A 15,414-nucleotide genomic window follows, 5' to 3' on the forward strand; every position below is an offset into this window, starting at 1 on the left:
CACGCAGGCTCATCAAACCAACAAAGTCATCGCGTCTAAGATGCGTTCACCAAGCCTGACATTATGAGAGTTGAAACGTCCGACAGCTTCTTCCAGAAAAAGGAATCCAGCTGCAAACAGAGTATGAGATTACATTGTACAAACTTCGTCGACTGTCGACGTGGGGACCGGCTGATCGCGATCACGTCTTCTGCAACAGCCTTGAAGAGGATTATCTTTGGCTTGCGGTGCTTTACTCGAAAACCTTTACGACCTTGTGCTCGGACTAGCCCCGATACTGCCTTATAAGGACAAGTTGTTCCGCAAAGACGCTGTCAACATCCGCGATGAAGGACAGCTTCGCCAAGATGTTCACATTCTCGACTGCCCCACCTCGCGAAACCATCACTGCTCCACCCGGTCCGAAAGATTGAGCAACAGCGTAGCCAAACACCTCTTGGTAATATGATCGTTCTTCAACAGCTGCTGGAACGTCGCATCCCTCAACGGACCCGGTAGACAGGCCCGCAACGCCTCCCTCGCTCGTGGATTGTCGCTGAGACGCAGGTAACACCTGACTACGTGCTTGAGCAACCTCACCGCCTGACTCTCGACGATCTGCGACACCATGTTGCTCAGCACGGTACCCACGGCGTAGAAGCGCTCGTACGTCTGACAGATGTAGGCCAGGCCCATATCGTCCAACAGGATCTTCTGGACGATAAAGATGGCGACTGTCTTGCTGAGTTCCGAGCCGGTCTCCATGATGCGCAGGCAGAGCGGGATGATCTCGGTCGAGAGGAGGAAAGTGATGACGTCCGAGTTGTCGTTCTGCTTGACCAAGGCTCCGATGACACCCAACGACGTCAGACGCAGATACTCGAACGGACGCGTTTTGGATGTCGTGTTGAGGAACGGATAGAGGAAGAGCGGAATGTGCGCTTGCAAGAACAGGCCGCGCGTCTCGCTGTGGCTCGCTACGCATTGAAGCAGAGCGAGCGCATTGCAGACACGATTGCTGGCCTGTGCTGTCAGAGCCGGAGGCGACAGGAGAGGGTAGACCGAGACGATTTCCTGGAGCAGCGATGACATGACACCAAAGCTGTGCCAGAGCACCAGCGCAAGATCCTCGTACTGCTCGCGCTTCTTGCTCAGCTCTAGCAGCGCATGCTCACGCTGGGCCGAAGAGCCGGGCAAGTTGTCGAGCTCGCTGGGAGAGGTGGCGCCTTCGCGGTCGCCGTTGCTTTGATTCGATTGCGCATCGCCGTTCTTGGCTGCAGTGCCGTCGGCGGGGATGCTGGTGGCCTTGTTGGCGGTAGGAGGCGAGGCGGAACCCTGCTTGCGGTTGGTCGCGTTGGGTTCAGGTCGCTGACAGAGCTGCGTGATGAGGTGGTAGACGCTGAGTGCGGTGGTGGGTGTGCCGCCGGGACCTGTGCCTGCAGGCATTGTAGGTCCAGCGTTGGGAGGCGGACCGGCAGCGGAGAGCATGGAAGGACCCAGATCGACACCGGCTAAAGAGCCTCCCATACCGGGTGGTGGAGCGCCACTAGAGCCATTGCTGATGCCGTTGGGGTTGTTGCCGTCGACGAGACCGTTGCTGAGCATGGGACCGGGGCTCTGGAGCATGCGGCCGTGCATGCTGCCGGCGGTGCCAGGACGGCCAGCCATGTGAGCGAAACTATGTCAGCGGTCGAAGAAATGCCGGAACCAGCAGTCAGGTTTGAGCTCGAGTCTCGACACAGAGTCGACGCGGCGTTTGAGCTGCTCGATCGAGTTTGGGTAGCGCAGAATCGGGTTCAGCGTCAGGATCGAGGGCAGGCGAGCATTCCAGCAAAGGGTATATGTGAGAACACAGAAAGCTGAGCAGTATCGATGGCAGCAGTAGAGAGTGGCCGTGGTGCAGCCTTTTTGGTGATGATTGGTCTTGCGAGAGAAGGGAACTCGAACGTGCTGAAAGGGGGTTATGCAGTCTTGCGATGTCGATGCCACAGCTTCTTTTTGGAAGTGCAAAAGTATTGGTACAGCCGAATCTGAAGGAGCGCTTTCAAGTCGATGCGTCTGCGAGAGGCTCGAACTGCCAGGCGAGAATGAACAAGGTTGTATTCCGATGATCTGTTGAAAAACGATAACGGGATACGATCCGAGTCGCTTCGTCCGTTGGTGGTCGGGCAAATGAACGTCGCAGTGGGTTGCAGATCGCGGTGGTGAGACGATTCCTCGGTGACGCAGCGTAGGAAGAGCCGCAACAATCAATCGGAAGGAACGAAGAAAAGGCAGACGAGAAGAGGGGACCTGATAGATGCAGAGGGAAAGGTGGTGGCAGTGATCCGAAAAAGCTGACCAAAGTGTTGCTCGTGTCTCCGATGCAGATCGAGTGGAATGTGCAGCCTTCAGTTTGGCCTGGCTGCTTCGCTATGACGGCACTCGCTCGGTTTCACCCTTTCTCGCGAAAGAGAGGTGTGATTTCATGGAAGGACAGGTCCGAGAAAAAAACGAGTCCAACACCTGCCTTTTCTAAGATCACATGCCCGATGAGCTCCAGGGCCGAGTGCAACCTGGCACCACATTTTCTTCCTACATCGGGTACTGGTCCGAAGATTTCCACTCCGAAAAATCCCAATGATTCGAATTCAACGATCACACACAGACGACTCGATTACAAACTCACAGAGTGTCGGAGACGAGAAAATTTAAGACTCGGAATTCTGCACTACAGCGTCAGCCGCGGCGGCTACGCTTTCGTCCGAATGAGAGCTGCTCCTCCACAACGAGTCGTTTGTGCTGCTCAAGACACAAATCGATGACTTCTCATACGGACTGCACAGAGCAAATCGTGTTGAGAGACACGAAGGAAGTTTGCTTCCATCTAGTGGTGCATCCAATGTAAAGAAGTGGTGATCAATGAGGAGCAGAACCAGGAGCGCCAAAGTACTTGTTCCATGACCTCGTCGATCTCATCGCCAACCCTTCGACCGTTGAAGGCGCGGGTCTTACATCCAGGAAGAAGCTCAATCCAGTCCTCTGCTGTGCGGCTGCACTGAACCTCTCCCCTATACTCGATGCGTCTCCCTTCTGTTCCTGCGTTCTCCCCGTGTAGAAATCGATGATGTACCTCACCTGTTCACCGTTCGACCTCTCCACCGTCCAATCGTGTCTGTCGAACGGATGCTGATAGCCCGCCAACCCGTTCAACCACGCTCTCCACGTCAGATCCTTCGGCCTACCCTTGAACGACACCAGCTTCGTCGCTTCCTTGCCTCGTGCCTGACCGGTCCACATCCTCTCCCACGCCAAGATCTGCTGCCACGCCTGCTCGTTGACCGCGTTGTGGATCGGCACCACCACGTCCATATCCGCTACCTGCGGGTTCTGATTCTTGCGCTTCATGGCGTTGTAGAACTGCTTGGCTGAAGGGTAGACCCATTTGCCGTCCGAGTCTTCGCCGTCGGTGGGCGAAGGTGTCGAGGGCGGTTGCGCCGCTTGTGCAGCAGTGGGGTTGGCGAGAGGTGAGTAGCTGCGCGGTATTGACGAAATCTCACGGTCGCTGGATAGTCTTGATTCGTCGTTCGTCGCGTATCGAGTTGGTCGCGATGGTCCGGCTTGCGGCTGCTGTGCGGTGTTGGAGTCCGGCTGGAATGGATGCGCTTTGCCTGGGTTCGCCTTGAGCCACGCCTGACGTGTTTCTTCGTCGACGGGACACCTGTCCGCCGATGCCGCGGCTGTGGAGCTCGATGATGAGCTGAAGGGCCACATGACGCCGATGTGATTCGATTCTGTGTCAGATGGGATGTGACAGGGATGACGGAGGTTCTCGCGGCATCTTCCTCACTATCACCTTCCCAAAAAAGTCGACAGGACTGCGGAAGTCGGACCCTGATGACCAACGCCGTGAAGTCTAACATCGCCAAATTCATGGCGACTTTATTGTTCCCAAGTGACACGCAGAATATGGCCCTCGTTCTCACATGCTTGCCTCCTGCAACTGCTGCTCGGCAAGCAAATGACAAAAAGGGTCGGTCTCAGACAACGCTAGCCTCTGTATAATCTCGGCACTAACACGATCTTCCACACGCCCGTACCGGTTCTCGCCGTCCCGAGATAGCGAACGTGACCCAATTCGATTTCGTGCAGGGCATCACAACCTTCGCTTTGCAATACAGTCTGCGAATGTTGTCTTTCAGCGCCGTGAGGCTAATGCCTCGCAGCGAGTCATGCCAAGTCAAACAGCTCTCTCAACTGCGCCATGGTGTCCTGTGGATTCTGCACGGTGTGACCTGTCGTCCTTGGGTCTTCAAAGATCTCGTTATCGTTGCCTCCCTTGTAGGTCTTGTCGCCGAAAAAGTGGATGGCGTCCCAGCCCAGATCCGAGGCCGTCTTGCTGCTATCCACCTTGGCCGCATCTACGAGAGCCACGTTACGAAGCGCATATGTCTTGTCCCAGCCATGCGGGAACACATCAAACGAGATCTGACCGCCGATCGAGTAGGTGAGACCGTAGTCGGGGAACTGCTGCTTGAGCGCAGAGACAAAGGTGGTGCGGATGTTATGGATCTTGTCGTACTTTTCAAACTCGATTCGCTCGTCGATGCTGTAGCAGGGGAAGCATCGATGGTCAGTACATGCAATTCGATTGAGACATTGTTGCTCGTACTTACGAAGCGTTCCTTCCGATGGGCGAGATGTTGATCATGCCGTTCCTGAATTCGATAAACGTGCCGCGCATGACGGGCACGTCGAGTTCCGAGATGTACCTCAAGCAGAACTTGGCCAGCTTCTTGTACTTGTCCTCTCCCAGCCAGCCGATGAAGCTCTGCGACGCCAATGGCTGGCCATCCTTGTAGGCGGTTAAGCCATTCTCAGCGAACACGTAGTCGAATTCCTGGGTGAAGTCCGTCGAGGTGATCTGGAGCTGTTCTCGGACCTTTTTAAGGTCGCTACCGCCAACGACACCAATGACGCACTGATTGCGCAGCGAGGCGAGGAGTGCGTGGAACTCGGGTGTGATGGATTGACGCGCGAGCGAGAGAGTGCCGTCGACGTCAAACAGGCATAGCGTGCGTGGATGCTTGCGGTCGCTGTACTGAGAAGCCATCTTGAAAGTCGGTGATATGACGAAGCGGAAGAACACGGAGCAGAAAGATGATGTCGTCGAGAAGGTAGAGGATGTGGACGAGGAAGGCAAAAGCGAAAGGTGTTTCTTATGAGCAATACAACAAAGTCTGTCGTGCGTTTTGACCAACAGGGTCCATTCACACACAAGACTGTTGCTTCTGCATGCAGCTCGGCAAAGATGGTTAATCTCTTCTGCGGCGCGTACTCTGGTCTAAGTTTCGCAGTACGGCTTCTTCGACGACGCCATCGCTGACCCGATCTTTCACGTTGGCCGCTAACTGCACATCAGTCTGACACGGTATGGTCACGTTCTTTCTGCTTCTCGACACGTCACATCGCAACACGGTCACACTTCCCAAAAAGTAAGTCGGCAGTGCCGATCTTCCACGTCGCTCAGCTCGGGAACTCCGACGCTGCCATTCCAATTGGAATTCGGGCAAACGCGCCTGCAGAAAACGCCGAGAAGCGGGAAGGCTTCCAATGCAGAGATCAGGGAACACACGTCGACTCGCCAACGGAGACCAACACATTAACACTTTTTCCTCTTCTTTTGGCTCCACGTATTCAGCCCACAAGCGATTTTGACACCGTAACTCGAAGCGGCTTCTCAAGCTTTGACAGGTGGAACGGTAACTCTTGGCATTTGTTAACATTGACGTGGAAGGATGGATCAGATCGATCTGCATGACACACACAGTCGCTCGACACGAGGCGGAAGTTCGTCATCGACGACTGGTACGGCGTCCAGCAGTCCGACTCGTTGTCGGCTCCACGAAATCGTCGTCATCATCTCCGTCTACGATGGCGTCTCCGTCATCGTCGTCGCTGATTTGGATACTCTCCTGCTGCTCACGCTGGCGCGAACGCTGTGCGCTTTGCTTTGGTGCTGCACCTCTCGCTGTGGCTGCTGCTGCTGATGTCGTCGCCGTGGCTTTGCTTCGTCCCCTCGCCGATTTCGAAGTGGCACTTTGCCTGCTGAGCATGTCGAGCACACTAGCGTGGCCTCTGGTGGCTGGAGGTGCAGGAGTGGAAGCATGCTCGTCGATGGGCACATCCGATTCTTCCTCTTGTTCTGCATAAGCTGATTCTGGACCGAGGAACGTCGGTGCAGGCGCTGTGGCGCGCGAAGATGACGCGGATGCTCGAGCTGGCGTCCTCGCAGTAGGTGCTTTCTTCGCTCTACTGGTCGAGGTTGTAGCGGCAGCACGTCTCGTGGCACCCCTACGTGTGCTGCTTGCAACGCTCGCCCCATCGTCAAAGTCGTCTTCCTCCTCATCATCATCTTGCTTGGCAGCACGAGCGTTTCTCCCCCTACCGGTCTCCCTAGCTGGTGCAGCAGTTCGAGGTGGCTCCAAGTCGTCCATCATCGAGTCATCTGAATCGTTACCCCTCGTAGCTGCGCCGCTTCGCCTCGCAGCGCCCGCTTCCTCCAGGTCCATCTCCATCTCCCTTCTCTGCTCCAATTGCTGCTGTCGGATCCTTTCCAGCTCTCCGTCGATCCGCGACTCTTCCGGATCGATCGTCACCAAGCCTTTCACCGTGTTCTTGAGCATCTTGGTGACAAAGCTGTCGATGGCTTCGCGGTCGTCCTTTTCGACAAAGTTGAGCACGGCTCCTTCGAGGCCTTCCGGGTTGAGAATGTCGAGGTTTTGTGCCTGGAGGTATTCCTGCACGAGCTTACCAACGTCTACTTTTTCGAGTCGCTCGATCGACAACAAACCTTCTTCCTCGACATCGACGTACGCGCTCGGTCCGTTGGCACTGTCATCCTGATTGCGGCGTCCGCTCCTCACGTTCTTGCGCTTGGTGAATTGGAGGACCTCCTTGGGATTGGCAACTTTGCCAGCGAACTCCTGGCCAAACCGTTGCGGGTTGCTGATCTCCTGATTCGTGTACTCGACCCGCAGCCGAATCAGTGGGAGAGGCATCTCGCGTCCTGGGTACCGCTCCTTGAACTCTTGCTTGGCGCGGACGATGAGACCATCGACCCTCTTGCGCAAGAGCTTGATGATATCGCTTCGTTCTGACGACAGTCCCGCATCCTCCAGCTCTTCAGACAGCACCATGTCGTCCATCACAAACGGTCGAACCGTCTGCAGTGGAATTGGCTCGATCAAAAAGTCGGTCTTTTCGACATGGATGATGGCCACGCACTTCTCCACCGTCTCTCCCTGACTCAGGCTCGTGGCCACGCTGCTGCCCGGCTGGGTGATGTGGTACCCCTTCTCGGTCACGGGCTGGGGTTGGATCATCTGTTCGTGTTCGTGTCCCCACACGACGAGATGGATCGAGTCGTCAAACATGGTCTCCGGCACACATGCCTTGGGGTTGTGCGCTACGCGGTTCTGATGGACGCAGAGGATGTTGAACCACGAATCCGGCTCTTCCTGCGGACGATACATGCGTACGCGGTTAGCACGGAGTTCAAAGTGCATTCGCTCGTCCTTGATGTTGCCCATGCCGTAAAGGGCAAGTTTCGTCTGACCCTTTTGCAGCAGGACGGGCTTGATGCGGATCCCCTTTTCTTGAAAGGCGCCGCCTCGTGCCGTTCTGGCAGCCGACGCGCCTGCTGCAGCATCGTCGGATGGAAGCTCGACTTTGCCAAAGTAGTTGATGAGGCCAGACACGGACAGCAAATCGAGCGCTGATAGTGCACCTGTTTCACCAACACCTTGCGGGTCGTCGTGGTTGCCGTGAATGGAGAAAACCGGGATGCCCACGTTGAGGTTGGGATCTTCGTAGTTGATGGCTGGGAAGTGCTTGCCTGGCAGCGCACCATCGTTGGGATCGCTCAGCAGTTCGATCGAGATGGGTTTGTCGCCGAGCGTATACTGCCGCAACAATGCCATGGTCTGATGCAGGGTGGCACGACTGGGCTTGTTCTCGTGGAAAAGATCGCCGCCGAGCAAGATCAGGTCGACGTCGTGCTGAAACGCCAGCTGAAGGATCTCCTCGAAGGTGCGGATTGAGTCTTGACCTCGGACAGGATCTCGCTCCATGTAGCCGATGTGATTGTCCGTAGCCAGCATGATCTTGATATGATCGGCCTCAGATTGCGCAGAGAAGGTGGAAGGTGGCGGTTGATGTGCATCGTTGTCGTTTCCTTCGGCGGCGGCTTGGTCGACCTCTGCTGCGGCTACCATCTCAGCATCAGATGGAGCATCTTCCTCGTCATCGTCGTGTGTGGTTGTACGTCTTCTCGAAGCACGAGCGCCACGGGTCTGCTGCGATTGTTGAGGCTCGTCCTGACCCCGATCCTGAGAAGATGAAGACACCAGCTCGTCCTGTTCTTGGCTGTGTTGCTGTGACTGCGACGGCGCCGACTTTTGCGTGCCAGTGCGGCGTGTTAGTCGCGCCATGGCTACGGGTGATGCCAGCGATGGAGACGGCGCAATCAATCTCGCCTCGCCGGAATCTCACGGAGGTTTATGGTATCGCGAATCACAGGTGCGCGGCCTGGCTCGACCGCCTTGATTCAGCGCAAACGCTGAGCCTGGAGCTTGCAGCTACAGCACACGGACTGGCTGTCGATCGCCAAGTCGAGACCGATGAAGGAAACTGGCAGATGATGGGGTGGAAGTTGCGATGAGGAACGAAATACGGCAAGGCCGAAAGGCTCAGTCAGCGAGCAGCCTGAGCTGCGCCAGAGCAAGCTCGGATCTTCCGAAATGAACGAAACCAACACCTCTTTCTTCAATTTCCAGCGCGTGACAGCCGAGGACCCTTGAAGCGACACTCAAGTGGAGGGGAACAACGACACCACACTTCGTCATCTTGACTCGATCCATCTTCAGCCTGTCTGTCATTCTCTTTCATTCCTGTTGTTCGAAACACAATATACTCAGAGCAGACGCTGATATCAAGGAGCAGAGATCGTAAGCCGTCATGCTCGAAAGTTGCGATTAACCGAATGCATATGATTTGCTTGTATGTGTGTGACGTGAAATGAGTGAAAGGGCTAATCTGCCCACGCGCCTTGGATGGTCTTCATACACTTGGCCCATCGCAACAGCCTTCCGCCCTCTTCTGGTGCGACGATGGGGAGCAGCGTCAGATCGCTACGTCCTCCTCCTCCTGCGCCGCCGACGACCATGCCTCCGCGGTGAAGGTGCGAGTCAAATTTGGGCTTCGAGAGTCGACGACTGCGCTCGTATGCCTCGATGCCTGTCTTGTCTGGAAAGCTTGCGCCGTCCCATCGACCACGATCGACGTAGGGAGAGATAGTGTCTTCGTCGAACGCATGTCCTAGCTCAATATCGTCATGCGCGATGGCGGCCGCTTCTTCCAGGTTGGACGCCGAGGCAGAAAGTCGACGTTCGCCCGACAGACGCGCCAACTTGTCTTCGGCGTCGCACCAGAACAGCTGCCAGCCTGTGCCCTTGGCATCCGTGTCGATGCGCACGAACCCGTTCGATCGCTCGTAGTACCAGCGATTCACAGGGTTGTTGGAGCGCGACTTCCACACCAGGTCACGACCGGTGCCGTAACCGCCCAGACCACCGTTGTCGTTGAGTGCGTCGAGCAAACCGAGACCCTGCACCTCGTCACGCAGCGCTCCCCACAGGAAGTCGACCGTACCCGATCCTTGCAACGACGGCAGCACGGCGAATTTGTCCAGATAGGCAATGGGCTCGACGGCGTCGCGATCGTCGTCTGGCGCATATTCCTTGGTAACGATGGCCGCACCCTGGTAGTCGCCGGTGACGATGGCGAAATCGAGCGACTTGCGCAGCCTGTCGTAGTAGCTCTGCTGGTTGAGCTTTCGGCGGAACGATGCTTCGAGTAGAGCAGTCATCTTGTCAAGGTCGATCTTGTTAAAATCTTGGATCACCTTGATGGGTAGACCAGGACGGATGATGGTGGGCGTGTGACGTACGTCCTGCTTGTTGGCCAAGAGTCGGTGTGGTAACGAAGGGCTGTGCGCAGCCTTGTTGGTGATGAGGTTGGCAATGAGCGATCGCGGCGAGCGATGCGTGACCAAGACACCGGATGAGGTCTGCGGCATGTACGAGAGGCAGTCCGAGATCGCGTCAAGGTTGCGCAGAGCAGTCGGATGCGTCTGATCCCAAACGAAGGATTGCTTGATCTGGTGATACTCCGAGGCCAAATTGATGGACAAGTGAGGGTCACCACCACGCGCATGCGAGGGGATGCCACCTTCGCGATTGATGACCATGAGTCGAAGAGGCATCATGTCCACTTCGCCACCCATGAGCTCGGCTAGCGGATCAGCATTTGCGCTTGCCGATGAGATCCGTGTACTCGATGCTTGGTCGTCTTCAACTTGTCGGGTAGCGGCGACAACCATGTCTCTGGCGAGCGCGACCATCACATCATCAGCTCGTACACACAGCGTTTCGAGCGTACCGTCTCTTTCGTTCTCAAAGAGAGCGTAGGGCGCCAAGACGGGGATCTGGTTGGACGCAAGAGCCGACCTGATCGAAAAGAGGTTGTCATCCGAGACGAGCGGTGGACGAAGGCGTTCCTCGCCTCCGCTACCGTAATGCACTGTCGGCGAGACCGACGATGAGCCAGCGACGACAGCATCGCCGGGCTTTACATCGCTCGCTGCCTGAGATTTCTGGAAGTGACGTGCCTCTGCTTCGACTTGGGCAGCAGTGCGAGCGTCGACTCTGACAACTGCCTGCGGGAAAGGCCGCGCCATGGCACCTTTGCGATTGAGGCTGTCGGCGAGGCGCAATGTTTCGGCCATCACGCGTTTGCGGAGGCGCTCCTGTTTGCGACCGAGTACACTAGATCGACACTGCTCGCTGGCCTTTTGCTTACCCTTTACAGACGAAGGAGCGGGATGAGCGGCGAGCCAGTCGCCCATGCGCCTCTCTTCAAGCTCATCACGGCCCGCAACGAGCTGGCCATCGCGGTCAATGTCGGCAGAGATCTCTGGCCAATCGTCTTGATCGACAACGACGACGCTGACAAGACCGAGACGCTTGAGATAGACGAGTCCCTCTGCGATTGAATCGAGCTGACGATCTGTGAAAGGTCCTTGCACTTTGACCAACGCCGTGTGCGAATCGGCCAACGCGTCCGACACGGGTGTAACTTGTGGAATGGCCACAGTGGAGCTCTCCTGCGGCGTAATTTGATGCGCTGCAGATCGAGTCGCAGCATTCGGATCGGAGATGCGGCCAGAGGTGGTCTCGGGAGCGGTGCGCTTTTTTTGTTCCTGCAGGATGTCGAGGATAGCCTTGGGTAGCTTCGGCGAGACCTCGGCTGAATGAGCGTTGGCGTGAGGGTCATTCTCGAGTGTTATTGAGTGCTGTGGATCCCAGGTGGTGGTCGAGGGATTGTGCAAGCTGCCAGGGTGGGCGATGTTGGACGGGATGGGAAACTCGGGATGACTGGGCGCGTGTGCGGATGAGGATTCTATGCTGCTGGAAATGCTGTCGGATGAGGCGAGCTTAGGATGAGGCGGCTGAGGCTGTCGGGGAGGAGCCTTGCGCGGTGCGAAGCTGTTGAGATAGGTCTTGGAGTCTCGAAGCGAAGGTTGGGCTTGGAGGATCTCCATGATCAGGTTCTGCATGCGTTTCGACATGTTTGACAGATGAGAGTCGGCGTGATCCGATCGGTCGGATTCAGCGGCGAAATTGTTGGAGACGGAGACGGAGACAGAGCAACTACAGCGTCAGTTGATCGGGTCGCCTACCGACGAGAGTCTCTGCCACCTGCACGATCTTGCTATGACAACAGCCAAGTGTGCAGGATCACGGTGACACGTCGAATGCCATGAGCCAAAGGTGTCGAGGGATAAGTGAGGGGACGAAAGGAGGATGATGGCGAGCAAGCAAACAGGTAGCAGCCAGATGTGTCCGTGGTTTGCTCAAATAGGAACAGCATCAGAAGAATCTGGCAGCTTTGGTCTTTTGCAACGTCTTATCGCAATCGCACGGTGCGGAAGAGCCGCGATGTGTTGACTGTTGACTGCTCTGGTGACTCGTGTGGAAACCAGCATTAAAATGAAAGATCGCGGTTCTCCTTTTTTTTGATTTTGGATTTTTCCTTTCTCGACTTTTGTGAACCCTGAGTTGGATGTCGGAGCTGCGCTACGCTGCCCTGACTTAGGTTAAGCCGCGCTTGGCCGACGAGGCTAAGCTAAACGACCATTCAACGTCACATTGAGCGAAGGAAAAACAGCAGCAGGCAGCACAGCGCAGTATGACTTTGAACAGCTGTCCTGTCAAGGAAAGAGCACCATCGACCTCCACCCTACGCGATCCGGCCAAGCTCGACATCTTCGCTCCGAGCTGCCGTCCTGCTTGCTCACTGCCTCTTGGACCCAACCACTTATGCCGCACGTCGACATCGATCGGCTCATTGACGTGAAGATGTGTGTTTGCTGCCCTCATCATGCCATTCGTACCGGCCCGATTGGTCGTGTCTGTGAACTCACCCTGTGCATTTGACGTTCCAATTCGTACGCCGAGGGGTGGCTCGTACTGAACCGTGACGACTGCTGCGTTCGAGAGTTGAAAGGTGATGTAGTGGATGCGGATCGTCCCTCGTCGCGCTGTCGATCGAAAAGGTGACCCTCATTCTCGTACAGATCCGAATAGAAGGTGCGATGTGGCCAAGTCGGACTGCTCAATCGTGTTGATCTGGTCCTGTGGCTGCCGGCAAGCCAGCCTCGCAAGGAGAAAACCGGTCTTGTAGGCGTTTTGTGCAGCATGTTGCCCTTCGAGGAGGGTCCGTTCTCGTTGTTGTAGATGAAGAGCAGGTATCGAGGATGTAGAGCCGAATTGGCGGCGTAAAGAAACATCAATATGGACCGGCAAGATGTGCAGACATATATACTTCTCACGACGCTCATAGAGCTACTAGCAGCTTGAGACTCGATCATTCTGCGCCGCCTTTCGGCACACGGTCTCGCGAAAGCACAAAGAGAGGAGGCGTGCTGATCTGCAGCGCGTATAAGCGCGTGTGCTTGCACGTCTCATTGGAAGGAGGCGCATGATGCATGATGCACGAGCAACTCGAGCTCAGCTCACGTATGAATCTCCAAGGCGGTTCGAAGGGCATAGCGATGTCATTTGCCGCCCTGGACCCTTGTTGACGGCGGCCACCGCACGCTCGTCAAGCACAGCCGATGCTTTGCTCTGTGATCTGCCGGGCACCAAGAAATTCAGCGAGCTCGAGCGCGACACCGGATCCCCTGAAAGTGGAACAACAGTAGCACCAAAACATGACAGCAGATCAACGAGCCGTGTGGAAAGAGGGTTTGGGCTGAGGGTTGATCGCAGGCCGCGACGAACTAGCGCCGTTTGCTGTGGAATGAGCGTGTCTGCCGCGATGGCGAGTCTAACACCTCATCGAAAAATCATAGACTACCGTGACACCTTGTCTAGAGTACACAGTACACTTTCTGTCACTTCGTTGATCAATGGACGAGACGAACGCTCCCATTTCGGGTTGTGACCCGATCCATTCCGGACGCGAGACAGCATGCTCGCTTGCTCTGTCTTCGTGGGCGTTTCGAACGCTGTCCACGCTGAAAAGCAAGCTGATTGGGCACGACCTGTTCTTGGCAAATGCACGAGTGCGTCAAGATTTCTTATCAGATATCCAATAGCGAGGCCTCTCGGTGCCAGCATTCTCGGGCCACCTTTTGCCCTCGAAGACGATCTGATAACGGGGTCACTCCCTCGGCGTTATCGCCGTTGTGTCATTCACTCGACAGGAATCGCCCGGTAGCAGCGATCGACTTGCCAGAAAGTGGACGATGGTCGAGCGCTTTCTCTTGACCCCTAACTGTCAGATCGCTCTATATCACATTCCCAATGACTCGGCTACTTCGGCGAATTCCTCGGGCCGCAGGCTTCTGTGAGGCGGCGACCCTGACTCTCGGCAATCGACGCACCATGCTCCCTTATCGCTTCGTCTTGGACGCTCACTGCCACCTTCTAGATCAACTCGCCCATCCTCTATACTTTAGTGGTTCTCGACAATGGCAGCTGTGAAGCGGAAAGCATACGCAGATCTGGAGAAAGGCTCTACCTCCCCGCACATCGTAGCCCTGGCGATCCACGGCGGAGCCGGCGGCACCACCACGCTCGACATGCCGCCCGATCTTCTCGCTGCATATCGGATACGTCTCCGCACAGTCCTCGTCATGACCTACGAGCACAACCACACAGCTTCGCTCGACGCCGTCTGTCATGCCGTCTCGCAGCTCGAAGACTCGCCGCTCTTCAACGCAGGCAAAGGTGCCGTGTTCGATCTGGCTGGACACACGGTGTGTGAGAGCTCTCTGATGACCACGCAGGCCGGTTTCAACTCCAAGACGGTCGCAGTCACAGGTGTGCGTAGGACCAGGAATCCAATCTTGCTGTCCAAGGTCTTGCTTGAGAACAATAGGGAGCTCGGAGGACACGCGTTCTATTCCGGTATGGAGGCCGAGAGGGCAGGATGGAAGTACGGCACACAACGCGTCAATTCAAAGTATTACTGGACCAGGAGAAGATGGCTAGAGCACAAGAGAGGCCTCGACTCGAAGCTTGCAGATCTGGCCGAGAGTGATGCTGCCACTGCAGTAGAAGAACAGGAGGACGTCGATAAAGATGCAGAGCAGGGTCTACCAGCGTACTCAGATTCAACGAGCCCTTTCGAGCCAGAGGTGCTAGACGAGCACGAGCACGAAGATCAATCGATCCTTGACCGATATGCCCACCTTACTGACTTCCTACCGCAAGGCACTGTTGGAGCAGTCGCACTCGACTCGAACGGCAATCTCTCCGTCGCTACCTCGACCGGCGGCAAGACCAACAAATACCCTGGGCGTATTGGAGACACTCCTTCTGTCGGATCTGGATTCTGGGCCGATGCCTGGTCCGCTCCAGCAAATGCTCGCCATCACAGGTCCAGCGGACATCGCTCGTTTATCGGTCGTCTCTTTGTCTCGCTCTTCCGACGGACCAAAGCCAAGGCTGATGGAGACAAACAGCAAGCAATTGCAATCTCTGGTACAGGCGATGGTGATTTCTTCCTCCGCACCAACTTTGCTTCCTCTCTAGCCCATCGTATCAAGTACGGCAACACGTCTTTCGACCAAGGCATCGAATCTTCCATGAAGGAGCTCGTCGACCTGTATGGAGCGGAAAAGGGCGTTGGAGGTGCGATCATCTTGGACGACCGAGGCAATGCATACTTTCCTCTGGCCGCCAGCACAATGAACAGAGGCCTCATCTCCAAGAGTACGGGATACAGGCCAAAAGTTGCCATCTTTGACGATGAAGATCTGGCGTAACCTCAGCCCTCACATCGCAATCTCATGTGTCGGCAGACGAAATGTGATACGAATTGCTTTGG

The 15,414-nt window shown here is 56.0% G+C and overlaps 8 protein-coding genes across 8 annotated transcripts; 2 read left to right on the forward strand and 6 right to left on the reverse strand.

The window, feature by feature from the left end:
- Positions 1 to 35: 35 nt before the first annotated feature.
- On the reverse strand, positions 36 to 1,605 carry PHSY_005880 (hypothetical protein; the record flags this gene model as incomplete). The annotated part of the gene is made up of 2 exons (XM_012336484.1): positions 36 to 281; positions 580 to 1,605. 2 exons carry the CDS (start codon positions 1,603 to 1,605, stop codon positions 36 to 38), a joined length of 1,272 nt encoding a protein of 423 aa, XP_012191874.1.
- A 57-nt stretch (positions 1,606 to 1,662) lies between these two features.
- Positions 1,663 to 5,071, reverse strand: PHSY_005881 (hypothetical protein; the record flags this gene model as incomplete). Its single annotated transcript, XM_012336485.1, has 4 exons — positions 1,663 to 2,271; positions 2,974 to 3,752; positions 4,254 to 4,567; positions 4,635 to 5,071. 4 exons carry the CDS (start codon positions 5,069 to 5,071, stop codon positions 1,663 to 1,665), a joined length of 2,139 nt encoding a protein of 712 aa, XP_012191875.1.
- Positions 5,072 to 5,273: 202 nt separating this feature from the next.
- Positions 5,274 to 5,744, reverse strand: PHSY_005882 (hypothetical protein; the record flags this gene model as incomplete). Its single annotated transcript, XM_012336486.1, has 1 exon — positions 5,274 to 5,744. The coding sequence occupies one exon, from the start codon at positions 5,742 to 5,744 to the stop codon at positions 5,274 to 5,276; it is 471 nt and encodes a 156-aa protein (XP_012191876.1).
- A 69-nt stretch (positions 5,745 to 5,813) lies between these two features.
- On the reverse strand, positions 5,814 to 8,450 carry PHSY_005883 (hypothetical protein; the record flags this gene model as incomplete). The annotated part of the gene is made up of 1 exon (XM_012336487.1): positions 5,814 to 8,450. One exon carries the CDS (start codon positions 8,448 to 8,450, stop codon positions 5,814 to 5,816), a length of 2,637 nt encoding a protein of 878 aa, XP_012191877.1.
- A 599-nt stretch (positions 8,451 to 9,049) lies between these two features.
- PHSY_005884 (amino-acid acetyltransferase) lies at positions 9,050 to 11,635 on the reverse strand (the record flags this gene model as incomplete). Its single annotated transcript, XM_012336488.1, has 1 exon — positions 9,050 to 11,635. The coding sequence occupies one exon, from the start codon at positions 11,633 to 11,635 to the stop codon at positions 9,050 to 9,052; it is 2,586 nt and encodes an 861-aa protein (XP_012191878.1).
- Positions 11,636 to 12,457: 822 nt separating this feature from the next.
- PHSY_005885 (hypothetical protein) lies at positions 12,458 to 12,868 on the reverse strand (the record flags this gene model as incomplete). Its single annotated transcript, XM_012336489.1, has 1 exon — positions 12,458 to 12,868. The coding sequence occupies one exon, from the start codon at positions 12,866 to 12,868 to the stop codon at positions 12,458 to 12,460; it is 411 nt and encodes a 136-aa protein (XP_012191879.1).
- A 191-nt stretch (positions 12,869 to 13,059) lies between these two features.
- Positions 13,060 to 13,524, forward strand: PHSY_005886 (meiotically up-regulated gene 62 protein; the record flags this gene model as incomplete). The annotated part of the gene is made up of 1 exon (XM_012336490.1): positions 13,060 to 13,524. The coding sequence occupies one exon, from the start codon at positions 13,060 to 13,062 to the stop codon at positions 13,522 to 13,524; it is 465 nt and encodes a 154-aa protein (XP_012191880.1).
- A 529-nt stretch (positions 13,525 to 14,053) lies between these two features.
- On the forward strand, positions 14,054 to 15,352 carry PHSY_005887 (asparaginase; the record flags this gene model as incomplete). Its single annotated transcript, XM_012336491.1, has 1 exon — positions 14,054 to 15,352. The coding sequence occupies one exon, from the start codon at positions 14,054 to 14,056 to the stop codon at positions 15,350 to 15,352; it is 1,299 nt and encodes a 432-aa protein (XP_012191881.1).
- Between the last annotated feature and the right edge of the window lie 62 nt (positions 15,353 to 15,414).

Source organism: Pseudozyma hubeiensis, assembly GCF_000403515.1.
Source record: "Pseudozyma hubeiensis SY62 DNA, scaffold: PHS57, whole genome shotgun sequence".
NCBI classification, from domain to species: domain Eukaryota; kingdom Fungi; phylum Basidiomycota; class Ustilaginomycetes; order Ustilaginales; family Ustilaginaceae; genus Pseudozyma; species Pseudozyma hubeiensis.